We start from the raw sequence: 15,463 nt of genomic DNA, 5'->3' as shown, positions 1-15,463 counted from the left end.
GCCAGACAGACAGGCACGCAGACGGACCAAAAGACAGACAGTCAGGGAAGACAAGCTAATGCAAGTCAAAGACATCCTGCTTTTGACACCTTAATGTAAGGGTATTAATGGTTACAGTATTTCCAGCACCTATTAATCCTCCCTCCCACTCAGTACACACCAAAATGGCTCGATTTGCTCATCGTTTAGGTTGACCTGTATTTAATTGGTTTAGTTGGTACTACAGCAAGGCAGGGAGAAATGGTGATGAACTGTAGTTACATATTTACTTTGGCATTGCAGTTATGTCATCAGGTTTGTTGTTCGTCTACTCACAGTTTGAGTCTGCCAGCAGTATCTCACTTTCAGAATGAGTAGGGAAAGGAATCACTTTCACTTTTTAGGACTCAAATGCCCCAAAACTACTGTAAGCCACTTTTCATCTCAAATATTGTCGTCATGATCTCCATCCTGTTCATATTAAGTCTATCAAGGGGGGAAAAGTTTCCCCATTTGTACATTCAATCTTACTTTTCTCCAAAATGACGTGTCTCTAATCTTGTCAGTGTGAAAAGGTAGTGATTGTGTGAAAACTAGAAGTGCCATTTTCTTGAGGCAGCATGAGTCTCTCTAAATTAACAAGCACAGTTATTTCAAAGTCCAAAGACTGCAGTAACCTCATAAAGCCAGATATGTTTGGTTTGTTTTTTTATTTTTTGCTTTGGTCTTGACTTGCATGCTGTACTTCTCTATTATAAATCTCTCACAGCAGTCGTTCTCAAGAGGTCAGCCAGCCATTTGTCTTTATTAGACCTGACATGTTTGAGGCAATTTATTTTTGCACTGTGTTGTTTGAATTAATTATAAGCATTTTAGTTCTCACGCATCGATGGACAGGTTCCCCTTAAGAGAGGAAAAACATCTGTTTGGTAGAATTAGCCTGGTAGAGGGTCATGTTTGGTGGGTTCTGCTTACTCACTTGTGACAGGTACTTGCATATGATTGCAGTTTTGTCCTGTATTTTGCATATTGGTTTCTGGCCTCAATCAGTGGGTCAGTGCTGTTTGTGATGGGTGAAATTGAGATTGGAGGGTGGGAAAGCCTGTGTGTATAATGGACCATTTAGACATGCAAGATGCACTAAATAATAGGCTGAAATATTTGTGTGAGTGTGATATATATGCCCAAGATACAAACGGCACCCTTATCAAAACCTCATCTATACCTATCAATCAGTATGGCAACAGAGGTCAGAAAAGTTGCAGATAGAAGAGGTCAGGCTCAGTACTTTTCCAAATCAATCTAAATCACCCTGTGGCAACAGGACATCCTTTAGCACAACCCTTTCCTTCTGATCTGGTGATGAGAAGCACTGTTTGTCAGGGTTAGGCAATTACTGTGACACTTTATTTCTTCCAGGCCCAATCTTTCCTCTACCATGGTCTTCCCTGCAGCTATAATAGCACCTTTTCTAGCCACTATTGGTCTACTATTTATTACATCTCAAGTTTTCCTAATATCGTCTAAAATGTCATTCAGAATCTTAATGGTTGTTCAAATTGATCAGCCGGGTTGTCGTCCAACCACATGTATGCCAGTGAATTCAGACTGGATGTTTGAGTGCTGTGTATCTTTTCTAAAACACTGGAAACAAATGAGTGCATGGTCAAGATAATTGGTTGTCATCCACAACATTAAGAATGTGTATCTAAACTAGTGTATCTTACCAGGATGTCACCATTAGATGACATTTAACATCTTGTTCCAAACAAAAATTCAATATTGAAATCTCTTTTTGCACCTAAATTCAGTTTAGAGGATTTCTTGCCAAATCTGCCCCAATAGAAAATGGAGTAGATGTCAAATAAGGCTGCTAATCCTCTCAGTTCATTTGCTTTTTGTAATTATAATAATGGTGTATTGATTTTTCATACGAACATGCTGCTTTTGAAAAAAGAAAAGATGGATGGCATGTCTTATGTCTATCCTTATGCTTCTTTTCTGGTGTCTACCTCAGCACTTGGTCCAGTGGGATGCTGGGAACCCAGAATGTTTGCTCCAGCTGGTGAAGGAGCTCATCCAGCAGTACCACCACTACCAGTGCCAGCGTCTGCGCGAAAGCTCCAGGCTGCTCTTTGAGTATGATAGCCTGCTGGAGGATCCCAACTATGGCCGTAACATGGAGATTTATGCTGGACGCAAGAACAGCTGGGTGGGCAACTGTTTAATGACTTTGTTTTTGTGATGTCTTACAATTTACAATGTGATGGTATTACAAAATCCCTATAGGAAAATGTTACACTGGAAACACTGTTCACATGCTTTTCCTATACCTTGGTCAGTCTTGAGAACATAATACTTTTGAGGTTGAAATGAGATGGAATGATATGATATGGTTTGTCTTTCCCTTATACTCCTATGCCATTATCAAAAAATACTTAATAGAATCAAATTCTTATATATAATTATACAGTTTTGTATGCTGCTGTATTGTATTGGCTCAGGTATTGAAATTATTCAAACGATACCCAGCCCTATTGTCTGCAGACTGTATGTTTTGTATGTTTCATATGTTTTACATGGATCATTTGTTACACCAAAAGTCATGTTTTTGTTACCATACGACCTGTATGTTACACTGAAAAGTTCTTTACCTCTGTTTCTTCTCCAGACGGGAGAGTTTTCAGCGCGTTTTCTTCTCAAACTCCCTGTGGACTTTAGCAACATCCCTGTCTATCTCCTTAAGGTAATTAACCACCAAACCCCATACACATTTTGACTCATTATCAAGGTACACACCTTCTTCACATTGTACACACACATTGAAGACAGCACTGCAGACTTGTTAGTCTCAAAGTAGATTTTTGTCATGACATGAGCTTCCTTTAGATATAATGATGTGTTCTTTTGTTTACATGTATGTGTGTCCATATGATTTATATGTGCAATGATAACAGCAGGGTTTATTTAAATTAGCTGCAATGCAACTGCTTGTGTGTGCATGTGTGTGCATGTATGCAGACTCCGGTCTTGGGGGCTGTGAGTTGACTAATCAGCAAGCCGTCACTCTCGATCTGCTCTGAGCCGCGTGGTGTCTGGAGGCAGCTTAGCCCGAACACTCTCTCTCTACACTCTCTCTCTCTCTCTCGCTCTCTCATCAGCAATTGCCATTACCCCACTCTCACTCTCTCCCTGATCTCTAGCTCTCTTTTCTCCCCCCGTCTTCAACTGCCTGCGCGCTGGAGGCCCTGGCTCTCTGGCCTTTTCCAGCCTGGCCTCTGTTTGTGAAGGGAAATGATGGTAAACATAAGGGAAACAGCAACCACCATCAGCCTTTGTCCCCGTGTCTCTCAGACCTGGAGCATTGAGACTCGTCGCTCTCTGCAGGCTTGGAGTGGACTCATCCAAAGTCGAAGTCATATTTCACAGCCACACTGCTGGTCATGATAAAATGTATATATATATATATATATATATATATCATTTTTTTTATCCTCCTTGAGGCAGGAAAGTTTCTAGACTCAGCCCTGAGGGGAGCTCTATTGGTGACATTTTTTTTTCAAACAAGCATGCTGTCACTTGCTGGAGGTTTCTGTGCAAAGGCTTTCAAAAACGAGGCAGACACACTGACACCCCATTAACCAGTGGGTGGTGGTAGCAGCATTGACACAATGTTGTCAAAGAAGAACTCTGTAATATTTAGTGATTTTATTAGAGACGAAATCTTGGATATGGATGTACATCCCTGTCACCCTAATCATATCATGTTCTTTGCTTCACACACACACACACACACACACACACTCTCACGGTATTATGCTGTATTTGGCAGCTAGGGTATACATAGTATCATCACGGGAGCATTTGAAGACTAAGGAAGAGTATCGACTCGCAGAGAGGAAAGTAATGAACATCAGCCCACACCTTGTCCACCTACGCTTTACAGAGGAACGGGATTATGCAGCATATAGGCTGGACTCTAAGAACACGAATGTAGTGTACGCCAAACCGATGACCTGAATTTTCAGTTTGACAGTTGTCATGCAATTAGTTCTGTCAGTGTAAATGCTGTCTGGAGTCAAGTCTTTCTGTACATTGCACATTTCTGCACTGCAAGTAATTCCATACTGTTCTACAGCAGTTGAAGTGCAATTAATCCACTCCCACTGCCTTCCTGACTGAGCAGACATATATACCCTATATATTCACTGTAAAGTAAAGTTGCAGCCACAAGTTTGTTAAATTGAAGATCTAAATTTGTTAAATTGAAGAATTCATGAACATGGTTGCTCCATTAATAGATTAGATGCATGTGGCTGGTTATCCTCGGCTTGTGGGTCAATATTGGAACCAACCAAGAACGCCACTGACAATAATGGAACAGTTTAAAAAAGAAAATATCTGACACACAGGGCCAGATTCACTGGCTTTTGCGCCTGAAAAAAGGCGCAGATTTGATGCATTGAAACACATGGGCTGTATTTATCGCCCATGAGTCGCAGTTTGCACTTCAGTATTGCGAGTGCAAGATGCAAAAAGATTGTGTGAAAAATACGAGGACACGACTGTGTAATGAACTGCTGCCTTAGTAAATCCGGCACTGAATACACGCAGATTGCGGCGGCAAATTCAATGAAAACGGCAGCGCACATTTGCACGACACCATTTTTTTCTACAGATTTACTAAATCTGCCCATTTTTAGTATAGTTTTGATTAGCGGATTCACTTTGTTGTTTATTTGCATCTGCTGTGCAAAAGAACACCAATACAGACTGACAATAGCATCATGATCATTCATTTTAAAGGTTGATGCAGCGCAGGTGCCGACGCAGAGCAAAAAAAAAAACACACTTCCAGCAAGAAAGTTGAACCTTTGCCACAATGCAATGTAATGTAATCCGGCAAGGTGCTGTGTTGGCCTATCAAATATATGAAAGTGCACGCTCTTGATAGATTACATGAATGTTTATTTCTACCGTTTTCGTCACATAACAAAAGATAAAGGGATTGTCACCGTGTCCTGTCTCATAGTATTATAACCACTCAGGAAAAACACACCAGGGTATCGGTGTCTGATAAACTTTCAGACTCTCCTATTACTTAAGCTGAACTTCCTCGACCATATTTCATCATCTCAGTGGTAGTTGAAGTAACACACCCCCACCATTGCAGCCCCTTGCATTATTTTAACCCAGGGCTCTATTGTCTGAATGCCCACTAAGCCTTCAAAATGAGTTACAACTTATTCGATAGGTCTTCAAAAATCAAAAAGGTTGATGATTTTCAGACAGAATATAAGCCATCAGCCAGGTACTGTAGGTAGAGGTCAGACTGTTGACCCTGATTTGAATCAACCTCCTCATCAAATCTGTGGATGTCCTTGCTTGAGGAGGGAGGGTTTGGCACTGAAGCGGAAATCTGTTCAGACATAGGCTACTCTGCACTGCTAGTGAATGCCGAGATGTTGCTGGTGGGCGCAGAGCTGTGGAGGACGACTGTTACCTGGAGCGAAGCATCCGCACGGTCTGAGCTCACCATAGTGGACATGTTTACCTTCCTGCATGGACTGCCCAGCCTCAGGGAGGGGGAGAAATGCAAGTTTTTTTTTTATTATTTGATTTTTTTTTTTTTTTTTAAAGGGGGCAGCCCGTCATAGTCAAAATGAAAGAGTGGGAAGGACACTGAGAGCCGAGATGAAGGGAAGATAGTGAAATGCACACAGATGGATGTTGGCAGCTTTCTTCCCCTTTAAAGGGCGTTTGGTCCTCTTGGGCACTGTTATAGTGTCTCATCCTTTGATCGTACCTTGACCTCTGGGTTGTCACCCGTTTGAAGTTGCTTTTACTCATATACCCTCTCATTTAGCATTGACCTTTGACCTCCCACTGCATAGCATATTTGTTCATACCGGTTAGGTGATTTAATGTGGCTGGTGGTTGCAGCGCGGTGTGTCTCATTTTTATGGTCTAGTTACACATCCTGGAAGATTGTTAGAGATCAGGGAAACATATTTGATATTCAGGCCTAGATGTCTTTTATGGTATGAAACTTCACTGCTAATTCTACCATACGTTTCTTATCTTGTTTCATGCTACTCCAGGGTTCTCCCAAACGCAGAGAACAGCTCATTATGTTTCCAATTATGGCTGTGACCTTTTCGTTAAAAGATGTTCCTTTTTGCATCCAACTAGGCTGCCTGTCTGTCCGTCCATCCTCCCTGTGTAGAGTGCGTATATGTGCAGCGGCGGCTTGCCTCTAAATGTCCACACTGATCAGCGTGGAGTGACGCCACGTTCGTGACTGAGCCCTCTGCTCTCGCTTCACTTGAGCTTTGTTTTCCCCACAAGCACTGACCCATGTCACCAGCTCCAAAGCGTTTGCAGCGCGTGTGTGTGTGTGTGTGTGTGTGTGTGTGTGTGTGTGCGGTTGGTATGTAGTTGGGGGCCTCAAGCAGCTGTCATTGATCCAATAGGATGTTTCAGGTGACCCAACTCTTATAAAACTCTGATAAGGATCTAACATTTCCGTTAAGCTTAAAGATTAAAGATGTATATATGTAATATATTAAAAACCAGAAAAATTAACAAGAATTGAACTGCAAACAGAACATCTATTCAAACTAAATAAATGATATCACAATAAACAAAAAATATTGATCTTGTCAGTGTAAATCCTTTTTAAATCCCACGTACGATATGTTTACAGCCACTGATGCTCCAGGTTAGTTTGTAGCATTTCCCGTCTTTGTTTGCACACATTTTCAGCACAGTTAAAGGAATAGTTCAACATTTTGGGAAACGGCACTCATTTGCTTTCTGTCAGGGAGCTAAATGGAAAGATTGGCACCAGTCTCATATCTGTCTGTTAAATATAATGCTGTGGCACAAATAAAAAAGCTCTGAGCAGTTGCCAGGCATCCGGCGGAGACAGGAAGTTACAGTACTGCTCCCAGCCAAGAAATAGTCCTCTTTTTATGCTTCAGTTTTTGTACAGATAAAACATACGAGATATAACGTGTTACTTGAATGAACTTAAGAGATGATGGTTGGCAGATTTTGAACGTCACCTTCAGAGCTAGGCCAGCTGTTTCTCCCTGTTTCCAGTCTTTGTGCTATGCTAAGATAACCGGCTGCTGGCTGTAGCTTTATATTTAATATATATGAGAGGGACATTGATCTTCTCATCCATCTCTCTGCCAGGAAGCAAACAAGCATATTTCCCAAAATTTTCCAAAATGTGCAACTATTGCTTAAAGGCCAGATTTGTATTTGTCCATGTTTGAACCTGCAATGCCCAGCAACGGGTATCCCACTCCCCCAGGTCAATGTTGCTTCATGCAAAACTGACCTGAGGGAGGGTTGCATTGAGCCCTGGGCATTCTGTATCCTTGTTTTGTCTGTACAAGCTGTGTATGCTTCAACAAGAGCACTTACATCTAATTATTTTTACTCTAATTATTTTTGGTCCTGCATCCTCACCCCCCCCCCACACACACACACACACACACACACACACACACTTTAACCTTCGGAGCTCCACAGGCAGCAACTGACAGGGGAGGGTCAGGGTGAAGCAGAGCCTTGGGCTCTCGTTCTGTCTTTTCATTCGTGGTGCCAGCGTCACTGACTCGATTATTTCTGTACTTCCTTTTCATTTCCTGTCTTGTTTTTTATTCTTTCGTCCAAATATCAACTCTTGGATTAGCCTTGAGCAAATGTTGCATTCCCAAACAATGCTAGATTTTTGAGAAATTGAAAATAAAAACTGAATACACAAATCATTGTTAAATTGGAAAAGAACATATAACATCCACATACTGTCACTTCCATTTTGGGTCGTCTTTGCAAGGTAAGCTTTTGATTATAATTAGATATCATTTAAAGTAATGGAGGCCATGTAGGTCTTGACTACTCTCATTTTAACAATAATTCCTGCTCCTACTATTTATAGAGCTACAGATCTGCTCCAGCAAACACTTCACAGAGGGGGGACAAAACATGAAAATTTCCTCCTAATGATCCTCTTAAAACATGTTCCTGGCGCTCCTTGGGGCTGTGTTTAACAATGGCACTGCCTTCCATCTCAGTGGTGAGAGCGCAGCGTTGTTCTGCTCCAGGGGCACAGTGGAGCAGCTGAGGACAGATTGAGGGTATTGCTGGGGTTGGCAAGCACGTCGCAATCTCATAAGAGCATAAGAGTCCTCACCATTGTGTCGTGGCACATGACGACAAGCTGACTGTTTTTCTTGTGCATAATAATTCAACCGTGGTTACACCTGGGACTTTTATTGGAGTGCTTCATTTTAAAATGCTTAAACAGTACAAACAAGTGGATGTGAGGAAAATGTTGTGGTGACAGTATCACCACAAAAAAATATTTTAGTAAAACATGCAATTTTGCTGATCAATATTATGATTTCAATTTAAATTGGGATAATTTTGTTCAAATTTAACAGTGTTTGTGTGCTAATCAAAACAAGTTTTTATAAGAATCAGATAAACTAATACAGTAGCTTATTGTTGAGGATTCTTTTTTAAAACCAATAAATCAGAGAAATGTCAACTTGCCTAATTTATATAGATTGGTTGACATCAATCAATAATATTCAAATATTATCATTGTATTTAATAATAACAGCTGCATAGTTGGTGACTTGTGGTAATAATGACTGCTGGCCTTGTCTGACAATGTTTCATATCAGACTGATACTGTAGATAGCTCTGCACTGTAGCTGCTGGAGCTAACGTTAGCCTCACAGACTGACAGGCTCTTGAGATCCCAAAACTGTGCTGAAATCCTAAATTTGATATAGAAACAATGAATGATATGGAAACAATGTTGTCTACATTGCTAAATTGCAACAATACTGAGTTTAAAATGTAATTTGAATGATTAACCTCAAAGCTGCTTCCTCTTTACACAATAATTTCTCTCTGCATAATTCCAGTTTTGACACCACCACTAAAAGAAAGAAAAACATCCCCATGACCTATAGCCTGTTTACGAGTTTCCTTACCGTTTTACTGTTAAATGGGTTACAACGGGATCAAATCTGAAGCATCACTGATGGCATGAGGTCAGCTTTTGATTAATTCATGGGGCTGATTAAGTAGGTGTTGTTTATTCAAATCAATTGATTTTATCATCCCACTCTTCACCCTTATGTATATTTTCATTGGCTGATATTGTGCGTCTCAAAGTGAGGTCTTAAAATACATCAAGAACGTTAACAGCCGTCAGTCAGGGCCAAGTAATGAACTCATCCACAGCAAATGATGGAGCCGTTATTTGAGCAGTAATCTGCAGTGTGTGTGGCTGAACAATGATGTTGATGAATATTTGTCATCCAGTTCTAATTCAGTTTACAGCAAACCTGACTAATGATTTTTGTCATTAAACTGAAAATAATATATTCTTCTTCTAAGATTTATGAATCTCATAACATTGCACCCAAATTTGAATATATGCACTGAAAATAATTCATTTATTGTATTAGTTAGGTTACAGTTTTTGTGAAGGACAGTGTGCACATGGCCTTCAGTCATACGCGTTAATGTTTTGCTAAAAAAAACTAAGGAATAGAAGTAATTTCATTTGCCTATTGCGACATAGACACAGCCAATACATATACAGGTATTGTCAATAGGTTCCGTTGGTTAATACATGTCTGTACCAAAGGAATAAAGGTAATTATGGTGACAAGCATTAAGGTACCAGGCAGTTGACCAAGCTCCCAGGCACAGAATTGGGTCCAAAAAAGAGCCATTACAAAGTAAACATCACCGGCATCACACACACAAAAAGGATTTTTTTGTATGATCACAATTTGAGCCATTATTATTAATTAATTTAGTTTTAAAAATGTTAAAAATTGTTAAAGATGCCTGTACATTTTTCCCAAAGGCCAAGATGATGCCTTCAGATAGTTTTTTTTGTCCAACCGCCAAAAGAGAATGTTTTGCATCTTTGCTTAATAAATGACTTAAAGAATTAATCTTTTATCAACATTTTCGCTGATCCATTTTTGTGTTATTGATCATCTAATAGGTGCATCGATTGATTGTTTCAGCTCTAGTATGAGCCCATCTTGGAACACAGTATCCAGTTCTTTTAATACATCTATGGATGGAAACAAATCTTTTGGATATTTGTACATTTGAGGCATTGACTCATTTGATTTAAGGGTAAATTGGGATATGTCAGGTAATGCCACTGTTTTTCACGTTTGTTCTTTCACAACAAATATCAATGCTTTCAATCAAATCTCCAGGCAAAGACAGAAAATCCCCGATAGGTGATATGTTGGCCCAATACAAGACTTTCAACGATTATGCTTCTCTGACTTTGACAGTCCTTTGCATTAACCTGAAGTTGCTATAACTTGTTACCAGAACTTGCATATGACATCTACAGATTGTGCCCATATCAAAAACCACCACCACAAGAAAAAAAGGTAAAGTAAAATCCTTCAGAGTAGCGTATGTAGTACCATGATTCCCAGTCTTATCAATCTGAGCACCTGACTACTCTTTTAAAAACACTTTAACTCAACACCTCCTCCTAACAAAACCCAGATTAAGAGAGCTGAAGAGTGACACAAAGCCACTTATATGACGGCCTACACCACTGAATCACCACTGGCGACGCAGCACCTATTGGGTATTCCAGGCCGGTATCTGTGCTTGTTTGTGTGTTTGTCCAAATGTTCTGTTGGCTACCACAGCTTTCCAAGAGATAAGCCAAAAAAAACCTCATCAGTTTGCAGCAGCTGTGGTTACCTTACCTTTCCGGTTGCCACATAATTGTTGCTCCTTTCTCAACCGCTCATGAGGCTTTCGTTGTTGCGGTTTTTCTGTCCAGCTTACGTCCCCCTCTGCGTGGCAGTTGAGCTTTTGGAGAAGTCGTGGCTGAAGATAGCCCACTGCGTCACATGATGAGTATTTCACAATTCTCTGCACAGACCTGGAAAACAACACTGTGGCCTCTACATACACACACACATACATTCATGAACACACAACAGCATCCATCATTGAAGATCCTTTAAGGCTATGATTAAAATGGTCCTAATCGGCCATTACAGCTGGCCGTGCTGTCTATACTGTCCATTGTGTGATTTACTGTGTCATGACCACAGCAGGGAATTCAGTGGCACTTGTGTCTACTGTGCACTTTGACTGCCTTATTCTTCTGCTGGTTTGACCTGCTGGTTGTGGTTTTTACCACATGGCTTCATGTCAGGTTAAAAGAGTTGTTGTCACTCACTTGGGTGAATTGAATAGAATTAGCTGTTACTGGATTATGCAGTCTAAAAAGACTATAGTGTTACCAATTCTGGTGATGACATGACATAAGGAAAAACAAAGAAAATGACCTAATGGCCACCTTCCATCCGTTACCTTTTTGTCTTTCTATTCTCGGCCTGTCTGCTGCTTTGAGAGAAAGCTTGGGCCTGTGCGTGACTGTTGAGCATTTGGTGCCAAGGCAAGTGGTTGTAATTTGTGGCCTTGCCGTGCCCTTGCACGGTAAACACTGACTAAGAGCTCAGGAATCTTAAGAGCTATAAAATAATTGCAGGTTACTCCCATAATGCCCAGAGTGTTCTGCTCCTTGCCTCAGCTCTGCCTCCTCTGTCTCATCCCTTTTTTTTTTTTTGCAGTCTCTGCTGGTGCTATGCAAAAACGTAGTTTTTTTCCTGCTGAATCTGTTCTCCTGTTAGCACATTGCAAATATTCTTTAAACTTCATACCTTTGCTCATTCCCTGGTAAATATTTTCCACATCCCTGCACAAAACTGTACACCTCATATTGTACATATTGTTTTTATAATTTTTGGTAATATTTGTTTATAATATATATATATATATATATATATATATATATATAGTATTTATGCTTTGTGACTTAAAGTACTAGTTTTATCTTTCTTTTTATTTTCTACTTACTATGTTTATTGTTATGCACCAATATACCAAAGCAAAATCCTTGTTTGTGTAAACCTGACTCAGATTCTTCTCATTATGGTAGTTATCTACTGACACAAAGAAAATAGTTTACTCCCAGAGGTGTCACAAAGGTTTTGCAAATGTTTAGTGTTCTGCTATAGCTGTTTGGGATGCTACTAAAAAAAATTGTCCCCTTTTTTATATTTATATGATATTTTTTACATGTTAATTGCAGTAATTGAGGATTTATAGAAATGGGTAGAACATTTTTCATTGTAATATGAAAATGTCCACATGAATCCCTTTTTACAAGTTATGTTATGTTATGTTACCATAAAAGCTGTCAGTATTGCTTGAGAAGATTTAAACATGGGTTGCTGTCCTCTTATTGCAAATACTCGAGATGGGGTGTGAAGCCAAGACCACATTTGCCAGAGACAGTATGCTATCTGCAATGTCATAGGACTCCCTTTGACATGAGCATACTGTATGTTTTAATATCTCATTTGAAATTTACATTTGTTACTTCCAGCACTGAAAATGCAAAGCCAAACTTCAGCTGTGTTTTGAATAAATTCAGGGCCAACCAAAGCATATCAAGATGCGTTCATTTTGTGTTCATTTTGAAACTCCTGTTGCTGAGTGATGGCCTATCTCTATAGCACCGAGACATGGCATTTAGTAGGAAAGCAAGTTGCCCAAAAGACATCGTCAAGTAATTGCCAGTTTGGGCTTCACTAATGCAGTGTACCACTGAAATCTGAAAAGGCCAGCCAATGCTTCCACGCAGATAAACAATTATGTGGCTTTTAAATGGTGGATGTATTATAGCTTGGTATGCTCTTGAAGATGAATTTAAATGTCAGGCGTAACAGCTCTAAAACTGAAATAAGAAGTGAGAGAGAAGACTGTGTTTAAAAAAAAATCTTTTTGTATCTTTATGTTAGAACTATAACAAAATTGTGATTGCTGATTGTGTCATTAATTGATTATCTTCAATGGCGTGTTTCCAGTCAGCAATATTATCAAATGATACCAAATATGGATAATATCTGTTCATTGAGTCCAAACTGATGGCAGGAAATGCACACCCCATTCCTGAGTTTGCTGACACAGTAAACTGAAACGCCTGTGTTGCAAGAGGTTGGATACAGTTGCAAAAGAGAACGATACAGTGGTCAGTGGGTTGTGGGTTATTGTCGTTAACAGAAGCGTTAGATCAGTCCTTGCTTTGATTTCAGGGTGAGAAGACCAAGGGCCTCTCTGATTTAGGTTAATAAAACACACCATCAAATGCTCATTGTTACTATTATTGGCTGTACTGTTTGTTTATATTAATATTTAGATTAACTAAAATGATAAATACATTATCCATCCACTGGGAATTCATTGTTAAAGATGAATAAAACCCTGTTTTTGATTACGACTTTGTTGTCCCCATTTTTTTCGGCCATTCAGTATAATTACATTCTTTCATTCTCTTATTGTCAGTGACGGAGTCTGCCATTCCCGCACAGGATTCTGTTACCTTCACACGCTCAAGGGATTCACAGGAAATGATGCATACATGTATTCCAGCGTTCCTTTTTGTAACATTTTCTCATTGATTGATTTATACAAGTACAAAATTTGTCCTTACAAAGTAGGTCTTGGCTGATTTGCTGCATTTTCTAAAAGTTTGCACCTTGATGTACCCACAATCTAAAGTGTGTGTTAGCCATAATTAGAAAGCAGAGCATTGAGACTGAATGTACCAGTGGTTTATTGATTGAAGTCTGTAATTGTAGGTAATTGAGCCTCCTTGTTGGAGGTCCAGAACTTTGTATCGGATTTGTCCTGTTCCAAAGCTCTATGGATTTGAGAGCCCTGCTGTGATTACTGCCAGGTGGTTTAACATCTGGTGCTCCACAGCTTTCAGCCTCCTGAGAAAATGTAACACAATGAGAAAGTCAAAGCGAGTCTGGATGAAGTTGCTCCTGTTAATAGTAACGTGCTTTCATCTCACTCGTTTCAGACTGTCACGAAGAAAGTGCACAGTCATACAGAGGACATAGTAGTGAATCAAAGAACACCTGTGTGCTAGCGTGTAAACAAATAATGTTTTGGGGTAAATGTCACAGATGCACACAGTGTAATGTTTTAATCATTAGTGCATGTGACTGAACTCTGAGGCCTCTCTGAAAAGTTGTAGTGAAAGCATTTGATTGAAATTGCTTCCTCTGCAACAGCAGACATGACTGAAAAAGTATGTATTAGTTAGGAAAGTAAGATATATATTAATGAGTGATGCTCAAAGACTTGCAGGATTCTTGGCTTTATTGTCCCTGTGAGGTGTGTGTGTGTGTGTGTGTGTGTGTGTGTGTGTGTGTGTGTGTTGTGTGTGTTGTGTGTTGTGTGTGTGTGTGTGTGTTAAGTTACCGGGACCCCCACTTAATTGCACCACCCAAACGCAGATCCCAGTTGCAACTGACATTTATGATGTACCAGAGCGATCTGTGACCTTCAAAACTGCAATTATTAGACAAAATGAAATGCCCTCAAATGGTGTTTTTTGTCCCCTCCTTCCCCAAACTCTCCTTTCTGTTGGAAAGTGTTTATTTTGTGTACTAATCATGTTAATTAATTGATTAAGATTAAAAAAAATTAGTTATTTAACCATGGGGAATGGGAGTGAGCAGGAGATTTGCAGTCCTGACCTTGTGCTACTGTAATAGCATGCAGTAAACCTCACTGTACTAATTAATCAAACTGATTGGCATTGTGTACAAAAATAGTGTGATGTCATTATAGATTACTGCACAGTATTACTCAAGCAAATCGCCTGGAATAGAAATGACTGAGCATGTAGACAGCTGAATATACTGTAACCGTCGTCTAAATCCTAAAAGTAGAAAGCACATGCAAACCAGAAAGTACTTTATCCAGGTTCTTGTAAATATCAATTTGTGGTTAGCGATGCCCACACCCTGAAACACCCAGAGAACCAAATGTAAATATTTGAACTTGATCTTTGGGTTATGACATAACTATTACTGTTAAACTACAGTAGCACCCTGCTGCTGGCTCACCTTGTTTTTAGTTTCTGAGAAGGGGGTGTGGCAATATCTAAAGGCAAACCAACCAAGAGTTATGTATTTGTTTTTACCTATTTATTTGAATTTGTGAAGGACCTTGTGTAGTATTAAACATAAATGTTGCCATTTCATGTATTAAAGCGGAGTTAACTTAAAGCTATTTTACATTTGCACCCCCTTGGTAGGTCACATTTAAAACATATACACAATGAATTAGAACACTAAACTAACAGGACAGGACACATAATAATAAAATACAGCATATCACTTATGCCATATAAACAAGATGTGTTGGCATGTGCAGGCTGTGCTTGATACGCATCTCCCTCACTCTCCTGTGTTGTTCAGGGCATAGAGATAATGCAGCAGGGTTACAAGCATGAGATGTTGTACCTAGCTTGGCTAGCAGGCTAACAATAGCATTCCACATTCCAATTATACACCTTTTCATAAAACTTAATTCT

At 39.6% G+C, this 15,463-nt stretch overlaps 1 protein-coding gene across 1 annotated transcript in view; it reads left to right on the top strand.

Moving 5' to 3' along the window:
- babam2 (BRISC and BRCA1 A complex member 2) overlaps positions 1-15,463 on the top strand; it is a 73,536-nt gene that overhangs the window by 20,471 nt on the left and 37,602 nt on the right. The window contains exons 5-6 of the mRNA XM_070920267.1: positions 1,997-2,191; positions 2,651-2,725. Of these exons, the coding sequence (XP_070776368.1) occupies positions 1,997-2,191; positions 2,651-2,725 (270 nt within the window). The remainder of the gene's footprint in view (positions 1-1,996; positions 2,192-2,650; positions 2,726-15,463) is intronic.

This window comes from Enoplosus armatus, chromosome 15 (genome assembly GCF_043641665.1).
Source record: "Enoplosus armatus isolate fEnoArm2 chromosome 15, fEnoArm2.hap1, whole genome shotgun sequence".
Lineage (NCBI taxonomy): Eukaryota > Metazoa > Chordata > Actinopteri > Centrarchiformes > Enoplosidae > Enoplosus > Enoplosus armatus.
This window is presented reverse-complemented; position numbering and strand designations above follow the sequence as displayed.